At 48.3% G+C, this 20,641-nt stretch overlaps 1 protein-coding gene and 1 long non-coding RNA gene across 3 annotated transcripts in view; one reads left to right on the top strand and one right to left on the bottom strand.

Moving 5' to 3' along the window:
- Positions 1-20,641, bottom strand: part of LOC119441336 (proteasome adapter and scaffold protein ECM29-like) — a 345,050-nt gene that overhangs the window by 136,221 nt on the left and 188,188 nt on the right. For both annotated transcript variants that reach the window (XM_037705954.2, XM_049661154.1), the window contains exons 25-27: positions 18,633-18,750; positions 10,523-10,693; positions 645-724 (exon numbers count right to left, since the gene is read on the bottom strand). In XM_037705954.2, the coding sequence (XP_037561882.1) occupies positions 645-724; positions 10,523-10,693; positions 18,633-18,750 (369 nt within the window). The remainder of the gene's footprint in view (positions 1-644; positions 725-10,522; positions 10,694-18,632; positions 18,751-20,641) is intronic.
- The window catches only part of LOC125942915 (uncharacterized), a 176,086-nt gene continuing 160,933 nt past the window's right edge, over positions 5,489-20,641 (top strand). The window contains exon 1 of the long non-coding RNA XR_007465415.1: positions 5,489-5,619. This is a non-coding gene — a long non-coding RNA (uncharacterized LOC125942915). The remainder of the gene's footprint in view (positions 5,620-20,641) is intronic.

Raw genomic sequence — 20,641 nt, 5'->3', positions numbered from 1 at the left:
CACCAAATGCGTATCTTGTGACCGGGCGCAAGGGCAACTGGCGACTCAATCTCCCACGAGAAAGGAGGAAAGTAGGAAGGCAGCGTGGGAGGGAGGGGGTGTAGCTTCTATTCTGCCACAACTGCGTACTTGTACAACTGCAGGCGGTCCAGCGCACCGTATCTTGAAAGCGATCTTCACACGGCTTTTAACTTTCTATGCGCTGTGGTTTCGCCACTCATTTTCCGTTAAAGCGATAGACTGCACGAACCTTCGCTCGCTGCTGTTGCTGTGCTTGCTCACGCCAGTGTTTTGACAGCGGTTGTTTGTGGTCATCGAGGGTGATCTATTCATGCTTGCCTGTGCGTGCTGACACCATGCTTGTTAATTCAGTTAGTAAGCGAATGTGTCCAAATGTGTGCTGCCGATAAAACTATCCTTACTCTGTATAGCTCTCTACTAATTTCCTATCGCAATTGATGCTTAGCCTTTCGGGCGAAACTGCAACATTTTTCTGCATCCGGAGGTCTCGCACTACTTTAGCATTTTTTTTTTTGCTGGACGCAACAAGAAGTCACCCCTCACGTTACAATCACGGTCGCGCTGCAATCGAGTAAATACGGTACTTGGTAAGGCCTCAATCATGACCTGCAACAGTGACTAACCTGGATTCACGTACGCGCCACTCGTTGCTTGTCAGGTGATGCATGACATCTACCATGATCTCCTTGAAGTACCGGTCAACCTGCAAGCAAGCAAAACAGTGGCACCTGTGAGCTGTGGTCCCGAAATTTAAGTCCAGTGCTTCAAGATGCATTCTCACAACACCTGATACCACAAGCATTTCTTTCTTTTGAAATTTGTGGGACAATGTGCGCACTCAACTTGTGCGCTGAACAACAGCAGAAACACTGTAGCCTAGGAAGAAGATGGACACAGGGGTGGTATACCCCGACAATCACTTTCAGAGACATTTTCACGAGATTTCAAGTGACTAGCCCTAGACACGTCAGCATTCTTGGCACCATGCTTTGCACTGTGCCAAGAATACCGTCACTCATAGGAGGCTCGGTACTTGGCATGCAAAATTTGACGAAAGTGAAATAACACCTATCTCCGAAAGTGATCGTTGAAGAATAAAAAACTATGGTGCAGACCTGACTTTCTCACATAAAAAAAAAAATTTTCTTCATCTGTGGCAGATGGCACAATTTTGCGCACGAAAAGGGACGAGGCACAGATGGGAAGACGCTGTGAAAAACGCTGTGTCTCGCTGTGCCTCGTCCCTTTTTGTGCGCTAAAAAGTACAGTGTAGACCGCTTATAACGTAAGTCGCCGGAGTTGCGAATATCCGCACTATAAGCGGTACCGCAGTATAACCAAAGCAACAATTTTTAAGGCCCGCACATATGCAAAACATGTGCACAGAGCCGCCTCGCGTATGCAACAGTCAAGGAGTGCGGCTAGAACATTTGCATTCAATGTACAGTCCAATCTCGTTAATTCGAAATAACTCACGCGGCGCCGCCTCTGACCGGCATTGCTCCAGCACCGCCATAGAGTAAAAGCTTAGGAGAGACCCCTCAATGTCGCGCGAACAAAAAAGAAAAAAAGAAAAGAATACGCAGCGGAAATTTCACCCTCTCTCAAATTGCAAGGTCGCCGATTCTGCGTTGCGCCGGAAGATGTGTGTACGTGCCGACGTCTCAGCCACGCGTAGAAAATGGCAGTGAACCCTTCTTTCTCCTTTATGCTTCCTCTACTTTCTAGTCACGTGTTGACCTTGCACGCTGCGGCTACGGCGCAGAGGGAGGGGCCCTTCGCCGTGCTGTGCCGGTGCCGCCCGCTCCCTGAAGTTTCGTTTACTGCCGTCATCGTGAATCGAGCGTTGGATGGCGGTGGCAGTTTCGCGGCCCTCGCTCGCTATGCGCACCGTAATATTTCACGACTCGCACTCAAGATTCTGGTTTCAGCCTCGCTGGCTGTTCGTTCGCACCACGTGCCCTTCTCCTCCACTTCGTCTCTCTTTCTTCCTCGAGCACTCCTTGGGGCGCCCGTTTAAGGGGAGCGTTCGCCGTCTCCGCTGACTTCCGTACTCTCAGGCAGCCGCACTGTAACCGGTACTTCATTTCCCGCAACTGCACTATAAGCGATACGTGTATACATGGAGTGCTATGGGAAAATTAACGGGAGTCTGAGAAGACCGCACTATATCCGGTCCTGCACTATAAGCGGTTACATTATACCGTATTCACTCGAATCTAGGCCGACTCCGATTCTAAGCCGACCCCCCAAAAGTTCAAAGTCCGAAAAAAAAAAAAACTTACCTCGAATGTAGGCCGAACGAAAAAGCGAGGACAGCATTCGCAAAATGAAACAGCATTTATTAAATTTGAACATGCCAAGCTCATTCTATGCCACCATCGCTGCTAGCCTCGTCGCTATCTTCCTTACTGCTGACATCTTCAAACAGTGCGCTATATTCAGTACCATCCAGCGCATTAGACATGCTGCATTTTTGGAAGGAGCGCACATTCCGGCGCACGCAAAAACCATCTCCCGTGGCCCCCTCCAACGACAGACCGATGCCGAAGTTCCGCCCGGCTTGAACGTTTGACGATGCCTCTACGGCTAGCACAACTACCGTATTTACTCGATTCTCACGCTTCCTCGATTGTAACGCACACCCGTTTTCCGTGAGGAAAAAGTCCTTTACCACTACCGCGCACCTCATGCTTTCAAACTGAAATACAACTTTCTGTCATTTGGAAAAATAGATTTCCTCCCGATGCACTGATGTTGCGATGAATAAAAAAAAAAGTCGCAGTTTCGCCCGAAAGGCGATGCATCGAATGCGGTAGCAAATTAGTAGACCGCTATTAACAAGCACGGTGTCACGCGTGCTCAAGCAAACATGAACACATCTCGCTCTTTGACCGCGGAAACGAACTGTCAAAACGCTGGAGACGAAACGTGCCTTCGTGCTAGCATGCCTCTCGCTTCAATGCGGCGAAAACACGGCGCGCGGCGGACTTTACCCGTCGCAGATTGCTTTCAAGATAGGGCAAAGCCTGATCGTATCGCCGGAGTGGATCGTCGCAGATTACGTCCTGCTTCGGTTCACTGAAACCGTCCCGCATTGCTTTGCTGGCGAAAATCCTCTCCTTCTGTTTGCGCCAGTCCCGCTCGCAAGTTTCGGATTCTCCGAACGCCCGTGATGCGGCCCGATTTCCGTCCGTCTCCGCACAGGTGATCACTTTCGTTTTAAATGCGGCATCATAATGAACTCGGTACTTCATGCTGATAGATAGAGCAGACGCTGAGAACGTGAAGACAGACGGTAGACTATTGCCTAAGCACGTGTACTGCAGCACACGGAGGAAGCTTCCGCATGCTACGGTAGCTAGGCACGACGCGCATGCGAGGCGGCCATTTTGAAATGCCGACGCAGATTTAGGGTCGTGTTGAAAGTGCGCGTTAGATTCGAGTAAATACAGTATTCGTTTAGAAACCGGCACTATAGTGGCATCGCCCATTTGGTGCCATTACGATAACACCACACCGCGCGCCGATGCTGCACCATACCGATACTACCGATACGACGCAGGTCAAAATGGCGATGTCGCTCGTGTACTTCAGCTGGCTACTGGCACGGCTAGTAGCAGCTGCGATACTGACTTTTCTAGACGGCGCTAACTATGCACCATATTGTCACGTAGTAGTGACGCTGTAGAAAACAGTCGTAAAACTGTGTACGACGAAACTGGTTGTTTATTGGGCGAACCTGTGCCCACAAAAGCAAGGTACACTCAAAGCACAACGATAGCGGCGAACACAGTCGGCGATCGTCGAAAATCTGATCAGCGGCGAAACGCGTCGGCTTTTATACCTGAGTCATCGAAGGTTCTAGATTAATCCCTGATGCCCGCGTGTCTTCCAGAAAGTTCTAGACAATTCGCGTCAGTCATGCAATCAGATAACATAAGTGTCGGTGAAAACAGGCAATGGAAAGAAGCATCGATAACGTTCTAGAAACGTCCGATACAGGCGCGTCCTGCGCCGAGCGATAACGTTTAACATTTGTTAGCCGGTGGAAAGCGGCCACCGGTGAAAGATAAACATGTATACGTGTCAATATTTATCAGTTTCAGTTAAAAACTGGCGCGTTTTTTAAAATCCTCGAATCTAAGCCGACCCTAGAGTTTCGTATGTGATTATTTGAAAAAAACTATCGGCCTAGATTCGAATAAATACGGTAAGTGGTCTATACTGTACACACTAATATCAATGACAAAGAATTGGTGATGAGAGAGAAGCGCAAGCATGATGCCATGTGTCATCACTGCAAGCTACCCAGCAAGGGCAGTATTCTCAGTCATTCCCTTTAGGAGATAAAATTGCTTTCGCAACATTTCACGTGGCTACCAACCGATTTGTCGGTGTTGATTGGTGACAGCACCTTCCAAGCAGTGTGCCAAACACTCTGTCTGTCATGACGGGTACACCGCCACATCGCCATTATCGCCGAGATTAGCCACTTCGTGCCATGTGGCCGATCCCAGCTGTACGGCGGTGTGCCAGTCATGTCGGAGCCCAGCAAAGCTCACGCCCACTCACCTACCGATCAATTGCACGGGAACAACATTGCATTGCACGACACGTTAAAGTTACCTCACCTATAAACGCTAACTTATTTAAAAAAAGATGCAACTGTGGTCTGGTCGCTTCCCACGGAGTTGCAAACTATAAAAAGTTTGCAAGTGTTATACGTTTGTAAAACGTGAAGGCGAAAGCCTACCAGCTGTGGAAGAAAATGACGACGAACGCACGAGCAGTGGCACAAATATGAGGGGCAGTATGGGAACGCTAGCATGATCAGCAGCATTGGAGCCAGCTGTGGAAGATGTGGGGATGCGCGACTCTCACGCATCCCCTGATGTTTTCCTCTCATGCCTCGCATCTCCTGTAATCCGGCTTCTCCGCGTGGCTAAGCGCTGGCGGCGGTCGGTGTGGTTGCGGCACATTGTGAGAGATGGCGTGAGTGTCGCGATGCTAACGGCGCAGTTACTTGGGAGCAAAAGGTCGAAGGCGCTTCCTCTTCGAGTTGGAGGTCGGTGAGCGATGCGGACGTCCCGCGCGTGCGCCGATCCACGCTTCGCAAGACCGTCTCGCATGGCTAGGAGCAGGGCACCGTTATGGACGAACACGGATCATTCGAACATACCACCGTTCGCGTGGCCATACATGTGAACGACTAGGCTATGGTGTCAAAGCATGGGGCGAACATATTCGCTCGCTATCGGGTCGCGGTGAGTTGGACTTCCTTGATTTGTCGCACACCCATGTGAATGTTCTATACATAGTACTTCGGCTAGCATGCATTAGTGTATGAAAGGTGCCATAAATGCCCTTTTGATTGTTTACACAACTGTGTTGTCGTTCCTTTGTCCCAAGAGCACATGTGTGGGGCATCGGACGATAATTTTGAGTTTTCCTCGGTTTGAGACAACCTTTGTTTGCACCGAAGCGTATTCCTAGCGTGGATTTTGATCGCTAACGTCGGCGGCGTGCTTTCTTGAGCGAGGCGACGGTTGCTGTAGCGTGTTTGAACTTTTCAACATGCTAAGCCTTTTCGCAAGTGTTTTTGAAGTACACTCGTCGGTACGAGAGCAACGTGGTCTGCATCCTGGTAAAGCGAGGCCTAGCGCCCCCGGAGCATTGGCAAGCCTGAAGCGAGTGACTGCAGAAGCCTCGTGGGTGGTCCGAGTTTCTTATGTAAATAGCTTCTTCTAGCTCTGACTTCGGAAGTCACAGCTCAGGGAGCCGGGTGGCTGCGGGCCAAAGGTGCAGGCCACCGGTGCGGGCCACCGGTGCCACTGCGGGCTGACTGGTTTTGCGGCCTGGCACCGGGCGCTCCGATACCGTCTGGGATGGTGGGCGCCGTCAACTAAGATGCTGTGTGCACCGAGCGGGATAGGACCACCTCACAGAGCTAACGTCTCCTCGCGGCTGCCTGTTCTCGCGCCCATTTTGGGTGTTGTTTTTGAATGCCCGTTGTTGTCAGGGTAGCGATGCATTAGGCCTAAGGCTTTACAAAGCCACCTGTCGCGCGTTGAAGGACACAACCTGGTGGACCATGATGTTGAGGTGTCGCACTTTGCTTCCGTCATTCTAGTTAGCCTCGCACGAATCGAAATTACTCGTTCGACTCAAGAAAACGAGCTTTGTTTACGTGAACTTAGCATCTGAGTAGCCGCCAGATTTTTTGCTAGCCGAATTGAACATCGTACCACATGGGCGATGCGCATGCAGAATTACTCTCCCTTGCACTACTTTAGTGTTTGTCGAGTGCGTTGAGTGTACGGTGCGTGAGCGGAGTCACCCCTGGTTTGCTGTCATCTGCGCATCGTCTGCGCTGCTGCCCCGGACTACAATCGAGCTACTCCTGGCGATGGAGATGCCTGTGGCCAGTTCGGCGCAGCGACTTCGGCGGCCGCCTATGTCCGGCTCGCAACCCTTGGCGGCTGGGAAAAGAGCCCTGCTCTCGCCAGCAGGGCACATCGGCGTGAGCGATGCTCGCTCGTGCCGACTTCTGCACCGCCGTTTCTGGATCTTGGCCTGGAGTCGTGCTGTCGAGTCTGCAGAGCTGCACCTGTGACCAACGGAAGCCAGCTGGTGTACCCCAGAGACAATGTCAGCGCGCATGTTGTGGATAACGCGTGGACATTTCCTCGGCATGGCCACTGCCGTATGTACTAACTTTTGTTCGCGACGCACGCGTTGATAGACCGTATGACATGTTTTGCCAGAGTACGTATAGTGATTTAAGGTTGGGGGGATGTGGGGATGCGCGACTCTCACACATCACCTGATGTTGTTTTCACCGCATAGCTCACATCTCCTGTAATCCGGCTTCTCCGCATGGCTAAGCGCTGACGGCAGTCGGTGTGGCTGCGGCGCATTGCGAGAGATCGCGCGAGTGTCGCGATGTTAACGGCGCGGTTACTTGGGAGCAAAAGGTCGAAGGCGCTTCCTTTTCGGGTTGGGGGTCGGTGAGCGATGCAGACGTCCCGCGCGTGCGCCGATCCACGCTTCGCGAGACCGTCTCGCGTGGCTAAGCGCAGGACACCGGTATGGACGACGAACACGGATTGTTCGAGCGCGCCACCGTTCGCGTGACTGTACACGTGAATGACTAGGCGATGGTGTCATAGCATGGGGCGAACGTATTCGCTCGCTATCGGGACGCGGTGAGTCGGACTTCCTTGATTTGTCGCGCGCCCGTGTGAATGTTCTATGTGTAGTACTTCGGCTAGTGTGTATTAGTGTATGAAAGGTGCAATAAATGCCTTTTTGATTGTTTGTACTGCTGTGTTGTCGTTCCTTTGTCCCAAGAGCATGTGTGAGACCCCACAAAATAGGGGCGGAATTTTCCCACTGCCCAAACGAGAGCCAGACACTCGCGCTCAATGATAGAATATTTGTGCTCAGCAGGGGAAAGAAGGCGGCTGGCGTAAGCAATAACACGTTCTTGTCCTTGTTGTTTCTGGGCCAGGATAGCTCCAATACCGTGGCCGCTGGACTTCTGTTGGAGCGGATGGGCCAAAGTGAGCGAGAGTGGGAGGGGAAGTAAGGGGCCGGATCAGCTCAGTGAAAGCACGAGCTTGCTCACGGCCCCAAATGAAGGCAGCGTCTTTCTTGAGGAGCTGAGTAAGAGGGCGTGCAACGTCCGCAAAATTGCGGACAAACCGACGAAAGTAGGAGCAGAGGCCCAAGAAGCTGCGAACGTCCTTGGCGCACGTTGGAACGGGAAAGTCTTTCACTGCCCGGATTTTATCTTGATCAGGACAGACACCAGAAGAATCGACGAGATGTCCGAGCACAGAAATTTCACGACGACCGACGTGGCATTTGGACGAATTGAGAGAGGTACGGGGATCGTTACCCCGCACCTCCACCAAAAATGTTACGGGGAAAAGAAGTGAGAAATATATTTACACGGTATTTACAAGACTGGCAGCGGCTGACAAGACCATAGTAAGCACGCGAAGTCCCGAGCTTCGTCCTCTCGAAACGTCTTCTTCATTGCTCTGACACAATATTTTACTATCAACGGGATGCAAGTGGTTTCTACAGACAATAACGAAGCAGCCTTGTAGGCTGGAAGCGGAAACTACTGGGGTACACCGGCACTTTGTAAAAGTCATCCCATAAAGGCATCAGGATCGACCACACGTGCCCCGAGAGCCGCCAAGTTACGTTTTTTTTATGTCGGTTCAGCTGAAAAAGTGCGAAGTTTGAAAGGTAGGACGCCGTTGCGAATGAATATTAGCTACAACATGAAAGCGTCGACGAACTGTAACCGCTGACTTTTTGTATAATTGCGTGGCAGCGACCCATTGTGCCACATTCACGCCAACTCAAGCCATGTGAATATCGATAGCAACGCGTAAGGCGGCACGCTGGTCGGTTCAAACAGCTCAAAAAGCGTAGATAGCGAAGTGCACACGATGCCGCAGGGAGAACACCGCACTAGTGTACCGCCATCATGGCCTCCGAGATTCTGGGCCATGGATGCCATGCGTTGTACTGCTTTGCCCTAAAGCACGCTGGAGGGATGACCTGAAAGCGTGGTTACCCTAGCACGGTTGAAAGCAAGTGACTTTTCTCATGGCTTCTGAAATCCATGCGAACGCTCGCTCATCTCAGCGGTCAAATCTTCATCGCCGTCGGACAGGAGGAGTGAGGAAGGAGGGGGTTGCGCTTCCGTGCTTCGGAACTTCGCCTGCGCCCTCCTTTTACAGCGACTTGGTTTAAAGTGTTCCTTGTAAAAGTATGGCGCTGTTGAAAATTTTCGTTACATCTGGACGAAGTTTAAATAGGCAGTCGGAAAATCGTCAATGGCATGAAATGTGGTAGTTATAACCAATAGATCGTTATATCTGGAATCGTTATAGTGGGCTTGACAAAATTGTAAATTATCCGGAAGTGATGTTTATATACAGATACAGATGTAATACCATATTTGCACGATTCTACCATGTCCCCAATTGTAATGCGCAGTTATCGTGCAAATATCCAAAAAAATAACTGTGATGATTCTACTGCACACACCTAATGGAACCTGGGCCAATGCATACCGTGTTGAAACAATATTATGGAACATCTTAGCGCCTAGTCGCTATCGGAGTCTGACGACACCTCCTTTTCACTGTCGCGGACATGTGTCTCGGGAATGCCCAGCGCATGCAACGCTGCCCAGTTACCCTGTTCTTCTGCCAGAAGGATCACCTTACGCTTGAAGGATACATTGTAAAGAAAACACTTTTTTTTTTCAATCTGCCGCCACTGGAGTATACCTCAACAAAATGCAGTTGAGCAGAGGCACTATGACAGGCATACAGCAAATTGCAAAATGATGGCCGCAAAGCGAGGCATCAAAAACAGAACATTCATTCAATGGCAGTGTGGCTAGCTACCTGGCATAGAGGGGTTTTTTTTAGCAAGAATATTTTTAGATGCCAATCTGAACACACTTTTTATTCAAAAAAGCTGCCCGTTATAATCGTGCAAATACAGTATTCAACAATCAACTTTTTGATGCTTTAGGAAGTTCTTGCGAATAAATTTGTTGACGTAGAAAAGGAAGGGAAAGTTTAGTGCCGAATAAAGGGCAAAGAGCCGATAATTTTGTCTCGAAATGTGGGGAAAATAAACACAGTAATCTGGCAACACCATGTTTGCGCAAGTGCTTGCGATGCTAGTACATGATCATGCGGTATGTCCTTTCTGTTCTTTAACTTTTTTAGTCATATATAAATATCTACATCGCTGGGTGTTCTTGAAACGCACTGCATGTGACACATTCGATTGTGATTCCACACCTTAATCATTTTTTAGAATTGAAAGTATACAGTCCAGATCTGGGGACACAACAAATTTCAGTGAGAATCTCAAATTGTTAATATCTTGTGTTTATGCATGTCTTTATTGATTCTGAAGATGCAAGAAACATGTTCAAACTGAATTCTCAAGAGAAACTGCCACCAGAAGTAGTACATTGCAAGTGAGTTATGTGTGGCCCAGTCACCTGACATTATTACTGTGCTGCATGCAGCCAGCAGGCACAAAAGCACAATATGTTCTAAAAAAAAAATAACAAATGAAATTCTGGGGTTTTTCCATGCCAATACCAGGATGTGGTTATGCAGTACACCGTAGTGGGTGACTCCAGATTAATTTCAATCCCCTGGCGTTCTTTAACTTGGCCCCAATGCACAGTATACAGGCGTTTTTGCATTTCGTCCCCATCGAAATGCAGCCGCCGTGGCCGGGATTTGATCCCACGAGCACAACGCAGAGGTCACTAAGCAACCAAGGCGGGTACGCACAATGTTCTATACGTTTTCTCCAACATCCACTGCACCTTGCAAAGAATGAAAAGTAGTCATTACTTCAGAGGTGAACACCTTTTGTCCATCTGCCATCACTGCAAGCAAAGTTGATCCCTCCCACTTAGGCAGTAAGGGAGAGGTTAACTGACCGTGCGGATTGGGTCCTTCACGAGGGCGGCCCATATGGAGCCAAATGAGGCCCTGACACCTGGGTTTGGGTCGTACCGGTACCGGTACAGCTTGGGCACTATGGTACCGAGGTGCTCCTTGAGCTGCTCCCCAGCCTTGTCAGCAATGCTGCCAAATCCAAATGCCGCCCCCTGCACCAGTGATCCAATGAGCACAGCTGTTGTTACTAAAGAGTACGAGCTGGATCTGGAAGCACTGAAATTTTAGTTTGCAGGTATCGAGAAGACAGAAACAGGCCGTATAAATCTTGTTAAGAAATATGAACAGAAACATGCACAACCTGTACTTATTGACCAAATGCCACTTTGTCTTGTCAGAAGGGCAGGTACTGCAAAAGGCAACTGCACACAAACCATACTGCAAGCAGCAGAAAACACACAAGGGCTGCAGTGTTGTCAACTCACACATTTCAGACAAAAAGTACCGAGTGGAACATGACCAAGCAATTTATGCCCGACAGCCACCACTGCTGGATTACAGCATTAAAAGCAGTGGGCAGGCATGAACACTAGTGTTTCAAAAGTGGTAACACGCTGAATGGGATAAAAACAACTGTGTGCACAGTAGCATCAGTCAAAAGAAGTCAGACCAATTTGCGCTTCTATAACAATCATTCTATAACAATCATTTATTCATACACTATGAGACCAGACTCACCAAAAAGGCCCACATCTGCTGCTCTCAGAAATAATGTACACATGCTAGCTTAATTATGCAGGTTTAGGTAATTGCAAGCTTTCAACTTTAGGTTTGCGCCACATGTTACGAGAAAGGTTGTTATGGGTTCATAATGAGCACAGAAGAACAAAACACAACAAGGACGAGGAAGTAAACAGGACTTCATGCCGTGGTTGTCCTGTTTTGCATTGCCGTATACTCATAATGACTACTCCTTGCCAATTAGCCCAGTTGTCCATTCTATTGTAGGTTGTTTAGAAAAATTAACCCCCTAACCGTTTTATTAATTGGACAATTTCTATGCCAAAACTGCTTATTTCTAAAAATTTGATATTGAATATTTGCCTTCCAAAAAGTAAGTTTTCAATGTTGAAAAAAAAAAATTAAAGCACACACTAAGTCAAATTAGCATAATAAAGTTTACTATTGCCCATGATAAAGGAGGCAAGCTGCCTGCTGGTAATCAACAATAAAAAACAGAGCAAGCACACAGTTGGGAAAGCTTTATCAAGTCATCAGGCGATGTTATAATGAACACCTTACCACAGACACCCAAATATGGAAACCGAGAAGGCTTTGTGGGGATGTCATTCATGTCGATGCACCGCCAATGACATGCACTCACAGTAGTATCTTCTGAGCAGTCTTTATCTGATGAACTGCTAATTTCGAAGTCATCGCTATCGCTCTCGCTTCCAGAAACGAAGCAAACTTCGGTGTCTGAATCATTATCGTCCGAAGAGCTGGACGATGGCAGAATGCTTCATTTACGCAATGACAAACCAGCAACACGTGCATCACCTCCACCGGACGCCATTTTTTTAAACAAGAGTTGCCCCCAAAGAAATTACCTGCCCAGTGCTGCCATCTGTGAAGCTACACACCAACTAGCTCACAAACGAGCGTGTCTCGTTCAAAATGCTCAAAAGGAGATATTACATTGAGCGGACGAGCTACACTCATCCAAAATTGTCCAAAACGGTTTTGGGCCAGTTTGGCAAAGACTGTGCTCATCAGAAACGGTTAAGGGGTTAATAAGAGCCTATTGAAATGACCACAATGAAAACCAAAATTTACAATTCACTAATTCAAGATTATGAGATATTGAGGCTGCAGCAAAAGCTTCTCCATTAGGATGGCACAAGGCAAACAAAAAGTAACAACAATAACAAAGAGGCCGAGTCATCCAAACGTCCAATTGTCAAATGGGCAATGCAAAATAATCAACATATGTCTACTGTAGCAACACCACAGCTGTGGTCACATGGTCGAGTGCCCGCCTTGGCTGAGGGAGGTTGTGCGTTCAAGACCACATTGCCGCCGGTTACCGGCTGGTGATCGAAATGGGCACAGGCTTTCTTTCCTGGGAAAGGAGCCCACACCATCCCATCTAACCCCGTGGAAACAACAAAACCCCAAATTTTCCTTCGTAAACTTGGGCCCGAATGTCTTGGGTATGGCCCCTATATGAGTAAATGTGCGTCTCCTTTGAACAGCAGAGATGCTTGGGGCTGTGTGCAACAACCTTGCAAAGCCTTTACTTTAGCTTTGTTTCCTATCTCATTTGTTGTCTCTGGCACCTAACCACAGAGCTGGATTTTAATCCTTAAGCCCCAACCAGACTCAGTTTTCAGAACTGCACTGCACTTGGCGTAGTGTCACACCTGATGGGGAAAGAGGGCACGCATCCACCCCGCGCTTTGTCGTGGCGGCACAGTGTTGGGTCACAAGACTACAGTGGCTAATAATAATAATAATAATAATTATTATTATGGGGTTTTACGTGCCAAAACCACGATCTGATTATGAGGCACGCCGTAGCTGGAAACTCCAGAATAATTTCGACCACCTGGGGTTCTTTAACGTGCACCTAAATCTAAGTACACGAGTGTTTTTGCATTTTCCCCCCATCAAATGAGCATGCTGGTTGCACTCAGCATGCTCATTTGCGGTCGCATCATCTGGGCAGGCAGCTTCCGGTGCGTGCATGGAAATCTTGCAGCACTAGTTCTCCGCACTGCCACACATCAACATGTGATGCACTCTCTGCAACTGATGCCAAACACACCGAGAAGCAATGCGGAGCGTGCTAACACATTTTAATGCCTGTGTCTGGTTGGGCTTTACAACAAGCATGCTGTTACAAGGTAACGTCAACCTTGGACACTGGCTCAGATGTCACACACTATGATGAAAAAACAGAATGCTGCAGTCAATACAGTCGAACCCACTTATAACGATACCGGTTTTAACAATATATCGGTTATAACAATGAGAAGCTGCTGCACCGTCAACTTTTGTATGTTTTCTACAGTGAAATAACCCGCTTAAGTACAATGCCCACACGCCGCATTATAGGTTATAACGATTAAGTCTGGCTACTGGGTGTCCGTGCTGAACGAGAATGAAATGAAAAATCCTTGAAAAGAAAAAAGAAATTCAAGCCACTGCACGCCGCTGCATGCTGTTTTCCAGCCTTCTCAGCATCGCCAGCCTCACACGCCTCTCTCCCGTCACCCTTCTACCCCTCCGAACATGAATGGGCTGCGCCCAGTTCTATGCCGCGCCACCCTTGGAAAAACCCGAATGAGACTTGGCCAACAACAGCGCTGATAACCCTGATAGTGCTGGGCGCTGCTCCCAGATTGGTGGGATTGCTCGCTGGCCCCTCATTCTGTGCAATTCTGCCGATAGAGTAAGTCGCTCGTGCTCATCTTTGTTGGTTGTGTCGAATCTGTTCTGGGCCACGCGGTTTCTCAGCCTCGCTTGACTTGCTGCCGAAATGGAAGATGGCTGATCCGCCCGCTGATCATCGGCAATGCACAACGTTGCTGGTGAAAAGAAAGCGCACTGCTATAGATTTGGAAACTAAGTGCTTCTAACCGATGAGGCTATCGTCGCGAACGTGCTCGCATTGGATAGCAACGCCAGCGATAACGCGGTAGGGCAGGCTGCCTCAACGTTGGCCTCAGAGGAGGCCCTGCAGATGATTCAGTACCTCCAAGGCTTCGTTTTTGCGAGGGACCTTCACAAGAGAAGGATGTCGGCAAGCTTCACGTAAAGCAAGCAAAGCTGACGGACATGGGGTTTTCTTGTGCAAGCCAGTGAGAAGTACGCGGCGAGATACTTGTGGGGATCTCTCTCCAACGTTTCTTCTGGATTTCTCAAGCTGAGAGGCTGCCGCGGCAACCTTCTCGCATTTTTTTAAAGGCACCTTTTGAGGCCATCAAAGCGATGTCTCAGCAGAGCTCGCATGTCACTTGCCCCCCGTGACCCCGCTACGGTGGCTATATGGGTAGGTGTGCCGACCGAGCGTAGTTCATCACTTCTCCGCATCATGACGCAGAAGTGGCGCTGCAGACAGTATAACGGCTGAGCTGCGCGGAACATCGGCTGCGCTGTGTAGTCGAGCAGCATGTTTGATAGTATTGCTGCCTCTGCTCTAGCTATGAAGTACGCGCTATACAATGCCGTTTTGAGCAGTGTAGGCAAAGCCAGAATGGGGAATTTGTTACTGTCGTCTAAGAAGACACGATATGCTCAATTTTCTAGCTTGGCGATTGGTCACATTTATTGGTATAAACGCGGCGCTTGCATTAAATACGTAGATGCATTTTTTCCGTGCATAAAACAATACTGCAGTGGTTTTATACGGTATATGGAAACGTGTTTACGTAATATTTAGTGAGTTCTAATGTTTCAATTTCGATAAATCCAGCTATTGTGTTTATTGCTGCCCCAGTTACGGTATTTAAATTGTTACGAGACGAATTGTGTTGGTAAGTGCATATGGTTCACTGTTTGCTTGCAATAAAATAAAGCAATATGTCATTGGCTAGATTCATGAATATATTTAAAATACAAGAAGCACTCTCATAACTTCAGTCAGCAGACGCAATAACATAAATAGCCTAGCACCAGCAAGGTTGCAACGTTGGTTCACCACATCATAACATTCACAGCACACGCCTCAGCTTCAGGTGATTCCTCTTCTCCCTGGTTCTTTCGCGCGCCGTGTTCTTGCCCTTGACAAGAAAGTAAAGGCGTGTAATTGAATAGAACTTCACAACATCGTTTGTGAGCTCATTCTTGTGCCGCTCACAGCCGATCAAATTCGGAAGATTCAGCTGCAGAAAGAATGTAAAGTTGGCGATACTGTTCCTTCGTGACTCATTTAAACTGAAGCACAGCTTGAAGGCGTCTTTGAGCGATGCTACCAGTTTTTTTTTAGTGCTTCAGAAGGGAGCAACAGTTCTGACCTACTCATTCTGTTGAATTCAGTAATGTCCCTGAGCAATCGGAGCACTTGGTTCTTTGCAGGAACTTCCTTGCTACATAGCCTGCTATATAGAATATAAGCCTGGAGTCACTTTTCTTTTACCTGTAGCAGCGCAGCGGTGCTCGATGTCGCAGGGGCTGAGCACCTCATGTGCGGCTTGCAAATTTCCAATGTCGAGGAGCTCATCGACGTACGCCTTTCGGTGTCCGCGGCTTGCTTTTTAATGTCGCCGATACTGAGCAAGCTACTGAGCAGCCCGGGGCGAACATTTCCGCTGTCTTTGTCACAAATTTAGAGCCTGAAGCCCGACTTGCAGTTCGTAGCGAAGCAGTAAGTCTCCTTGGTGGTCTTCTTTGGTGGAGCAATGCCGCCGCTAATCTCACCGATCATTTTTCCGACCTGAAAATTCCACATCGCTTAGGAACTTGCAAACAGTACGAGAGAGGTGGAGCTCTTCACCTTTGAAACTGACACGAACAGACGACGTACAGCTATTCCAATACGGGCTTTATTTTTTTGCTCGCCGCCAGCCCCCTGTAGCAGACGACGCGCACTGCGGAACCGTTCTACTGACCGCAGCGGCAATTTTGCGTCATGACGCGGAGAAGCGGTGAACTACGCTCCAGACGCGCCGGTCGGTACACCTACCCATCTAGCCACCGAAACCCCGCTTTGCAGTTGTCATAGCAGCGCCATTCTTGAACGGCTACAGCTGTGGCATGTTACACGCGATCGGAGAGTGCAGGAAGCAGAGTTAAACAGTTAAACGAGTCAACACAATCATTAGCCGGATGGAGGAAGGTAGTGGGGAGGGGCACTGGCCTTCCCGCCATTATAGTTTTCTCACAACAGCTGTGCTCTTCCCCTATTTTGATTTTTTTTCATGCAATCCGGTTATAACAATGATCGGTTATAACAACTGAATTTTTATGGCACTTAAATGTTGTTATAAGTGGGTTCGAGTGTACCACCTGTGCACTTTATGGGTAGTGCAGGCGCAACAATGTACGAACAATGTCTTGATGCACACATGTGGTGGTGCACAGTGATGACACGGGTGGAAATCACAAGCCACTGGATACCTGGAGACAAACTTCACTATGACACTAATGCTCAAGTTGATGAGCTTCCTACCAAAACACAATCAACTTCGAATACGAGAAAGGAGGAGACCAGTACATCTCTGTGTACCTCGTCAATATCATGCAAAGACAATGTGCACGGCTGTGGCTGACAAAGTGAGCGCTTGGGAAAAAGCCCAGACACGAACAAGTTTTCCTCTGAAATATACAAATAATATAGGGGTGCAGCTCTTATATGGGTATGAGTCCTTACACAAGAATACAGTAAACTTCCGTTATTTCGACTCTACTTCATTCCATTTTTTGGCTAATTGAATCCCGGCCAAAGGTGCCAGCCAATGCCCATGCACTTCTATGGTCCCGAACTTCCGTTACTTTGATTCTAAACTTGGCAACCCCAGATAATTTGAACTTGACCAATCATCACGTACGCGCCTGACCCCTATGTTGACTGCAACAGCAACCCTCTTAGTGGCAGCGCGTCTCGGCGGAGCTTAGAAGACAGTGAAGGGTTGAGTACACATCATCTCCCATCGAAAACTCCTATTTTGAAACATTTTTAAGCAATAACTATAGCTCACAGTGGCTCATTATGGTACTTGCCCGATTCTAACACGAACATTTTGTTTTTGTGAGCAATCAGAACAGATTACCGTATCTTCCAGTGTATAAATCGCAGTTTTTTTTTAATTTTTTGTCAGTATATAACGGTGCGACTTATATACTTATATTCTCTTTCTTTCTTTTTTGAAAAAACTGCCGTCACAACCGGATTGGATGCTATGGCCACGCGAAGCACGCTGTGTTGACCTCCTCTTGCAGTTCCTACGCGTTGCGTGCACGCTATGGAGGTACCGGGTTCTCCTCGTGATCGAGTTGCCAAGCGCGAGTCGACTGACCCCGAAGTCATCGCATCTGCTGATCGCTTTCAAGATAAGGCATGCGCCGATGTGCAAACTATGCAGTTGCTACCAGAGTACAGGTTAGCCCGCCTCCCTCTCGCCCTGCCTTACCGCTTTCCTCCCTTGTGCCCGATTCGGCTCACCGTGGCATGCTTTCACTCGCACATACAGCATACGGTGCGCGGGGACAATGTTATCGTCCTCGGACTTTATACGGAACATCGCGGCAACCACGACGGCAGAAATGCGCCTGGAGTGTCCGTATCATTGCTATCACAATTATATAAGAATGGCACCCATATGCTAGCGCGTGACCTGCGTTCACGAAGTGAAACGTCACTGTAAATAATAAATTGCTTACCGAATGAACAGGTGCATCTTATACACCGGTGCGACTTGTGTTTCTTTTATTTCTGTAAAACTGCCGTTCTGAGGGCAGTGCGACTTATAGACTGGAAAATACAATACTAATACCGACTTCGCAACATTTGCATGCTTTACCACATACCACAGATGTATTACAGCAAGGCTAACTTTAAAAATTGAGCATTGAAGCTGAGTTTAAGAAGCCGGCCGCCATTGTTCAACAGATATTAGATCCCTGCCCACTTAATTTGCTAAAAAATCAGGTGGGCGTTAGATTTCTACATTGTCTAGGAACTTTATTGTCATTTCTATGTTAGTTTTCTACTTTGGACACATTAAAAGTGGACAAACACTTGATTCGGGGGCGTGTTAGAATCAAGAAAATACTGCCAAATGAATCAGTGGTATGTTTTCATGCGTTTTCTGAATCTTGTCTAATTTTATTAAATTTCGTTGGTACCGTCAGGGTCGAATAAGCGGAAGTTGACTGTATTTGTTACATTGTGAATTCTGGTACACTCAATTGTATTTGCAATAAAATCAATGCAGGGACAAACTTTCTTTCATCTCAAGCCTATGAAGGAGCACTGCCCTGCAAGTGGTAGTGGGTAAATTGTTTTTATTTCTCTGCCATATGGTGAGGTGTGGCAGCCAGCTGAGCTGCCCTTGCATCAGAGTCCAATGCCTCTCTGGGCACTCTCCTGCTAATGTTGCCTCACCTGGCTGTCACCAGCAGAACGATAAAGAGAAGGGGCGCAATGACCTTTTTGGAGTTCCAAAGTGCATGGTGGTTGGCGAGGTGCATGAACTTGTACATGAGGTCTGGCTGGTTCAGGTCTGTCGCCAGGGAGCACAGCTCTCGGTACGTGGTCAGGCTGCCTCTGCACAGCACAGCGAGGATGATGCGGTCACTCCCTTTACTCTCTTGCCAATATGCCTACGTCTATCAATTACAAGAGAGTCGTGCCAAGCATCTAATAATAAAAGTGAAATTATTTCAAACCTAAAATACCATCCACATACCATTAATAAGTGGAAGCATGTCGTTTGTAGAACACCGCAGGTAAGAACCAATTATGGTGCACAAACAATTGAATTTCAGTGAATACATTTGCTTAACATTAACAAACCCATTGAAAACTCATGTATGATTGTAGTTATCTTAAAGATTACAAAAAGAGTGTTAGGGAGTGGTTCCTGCTGAAAAGAAAACAGTACAGTTAAACCTCGATATAACGAAGTTGATAAAATAGGCAATTTGCTTCGTTATATCAAAGTTTTGTTGTAATTCGTTCCTTTTATGCAAATAAGTGCAGTTGCCGATCAATTTTTCTTGCACAGAAAGTGACCGCAGAAATTTCCGAATTGTCGGGCAATCGAAAAAAGCAAATTTGAATGAGCAAACAATTCATTTTGATTAACTTGGGAGTCGGCGACGAATGATACGGTTGCATGCCACATCGACGATATCTTCACATCGGCAGCACGAATTGAGCAAAGCCAGGCATGCTTTCGTGTGCACTCCGCCCCCACAGCTGATAGCGTCGCCCGCACTGGGATGACGACAATGCTATCATGAAAAGCGGCGGAAGCAGGGAGCAAATGCTTCGTCTGCCTCTCACTGCAACCGGTCACCGAAACTCGAGATTACGCAACCTCCATTACTAAACGCGCGGGAAGACAGCTTACACAATGCCTTACCGTCTCGGCGCGCCCACTCTTTGAACACGTGGCAGGTTTCAGGGTGCGCGGCTGCATATGTGCTTAGCTGCACTTACTCCACCCGCTCGCGCACGCTTGATCGCGTTACCGCAAGCTCGCACCCATACCCCTCTTTCCCTTTGCTCGAGTGGGAAGGCGGCACTCGTAAAGTCACCATGTTTCTTGTCTCACCCTCGCACACTTTCACTCACACCTAAAGCCGACAGTGCGCCGGGCGCGATAGGATCTTATCGCACGTGGACTTTAATGAAACATGATGCGGCTTGTGGGGATGCGCGACTCTCACGCGTCCCCTGATGTTGTTTTCCCCGCATGTCTCCTGTAATCCGGCTTCTCTGCGTGGCTAAGCCCGGCGGTGGTTGCGGCGCGTTGCGAGAGATGGCGCTAGTGTCGCGATGCTAACGCGGGGTCACTTGGGAGAGAAAGGTCGGAGGCGCTCTCTTTGGCTTGGGATCAGCGACCAAGACGCACGAACGCTTCGCGCGTGCGCCAGCCCGCTTCGCGCGACCGTCGCGCGAGGCTAAGAGCGGGACACCGGTATGGACGAACACGGATCGTTCGAGCGCGCCACCGTTCGTGTGACTGTACACGTGAACGACTAGGCGATGGTGTCATAGCATGGGGCGAACGTATTCGCTCGCTATCGGGTCGCGGTATGTCGGACTTCCTTGATTTGTCGCGCGCCCGTGTGAATGTTCTATTGGTTGTAATTCGGCTAGTGTGTATTAGTGTATGAAAGGTGCAATAAATGCCCTTTTGATTGTTTGCACTACTGGATTGTCGTTCCTTTGTCCCAAGAGTACATGTGTGAGACCCCACATCTGGCGGCCCAACGTGGACCTCTTGGGGCATCGGACGATAATTTTAACAGTTTTGCTCGGTTCGAAATGTTTCAACCTAAGCGTAGTACTAGCGTAGATTTTGATCGCTAGTGTCGGCGGTGTGCTTTCTTGAGCGAGGCGACGGTTGCTGTAGCGTGTTTGAACATTTCAACATGCTAAGCCTTTTCGCGAGTGTTTTGAAGTACACTCGTCGGTACGAGAGCCACGT

This window comes from Dermacentor silvarum, chromosome 2 (genome assembly GCF_013339745.2).
Source record: "Dermacentor silvarum isolate Dsil-2018 chromosome 2, BIME_Dsil_1.4, whole genome shotgun sequence".
NCBI lineage: Eukaryota > Metazoa > Arthropoda > Arachnida > Ixodida > Ixodidae > Dermacentor > Dermacentor silvarum.
This window is presented reverse-complemented; position numbering and strand designations above follow the sequence as displayed.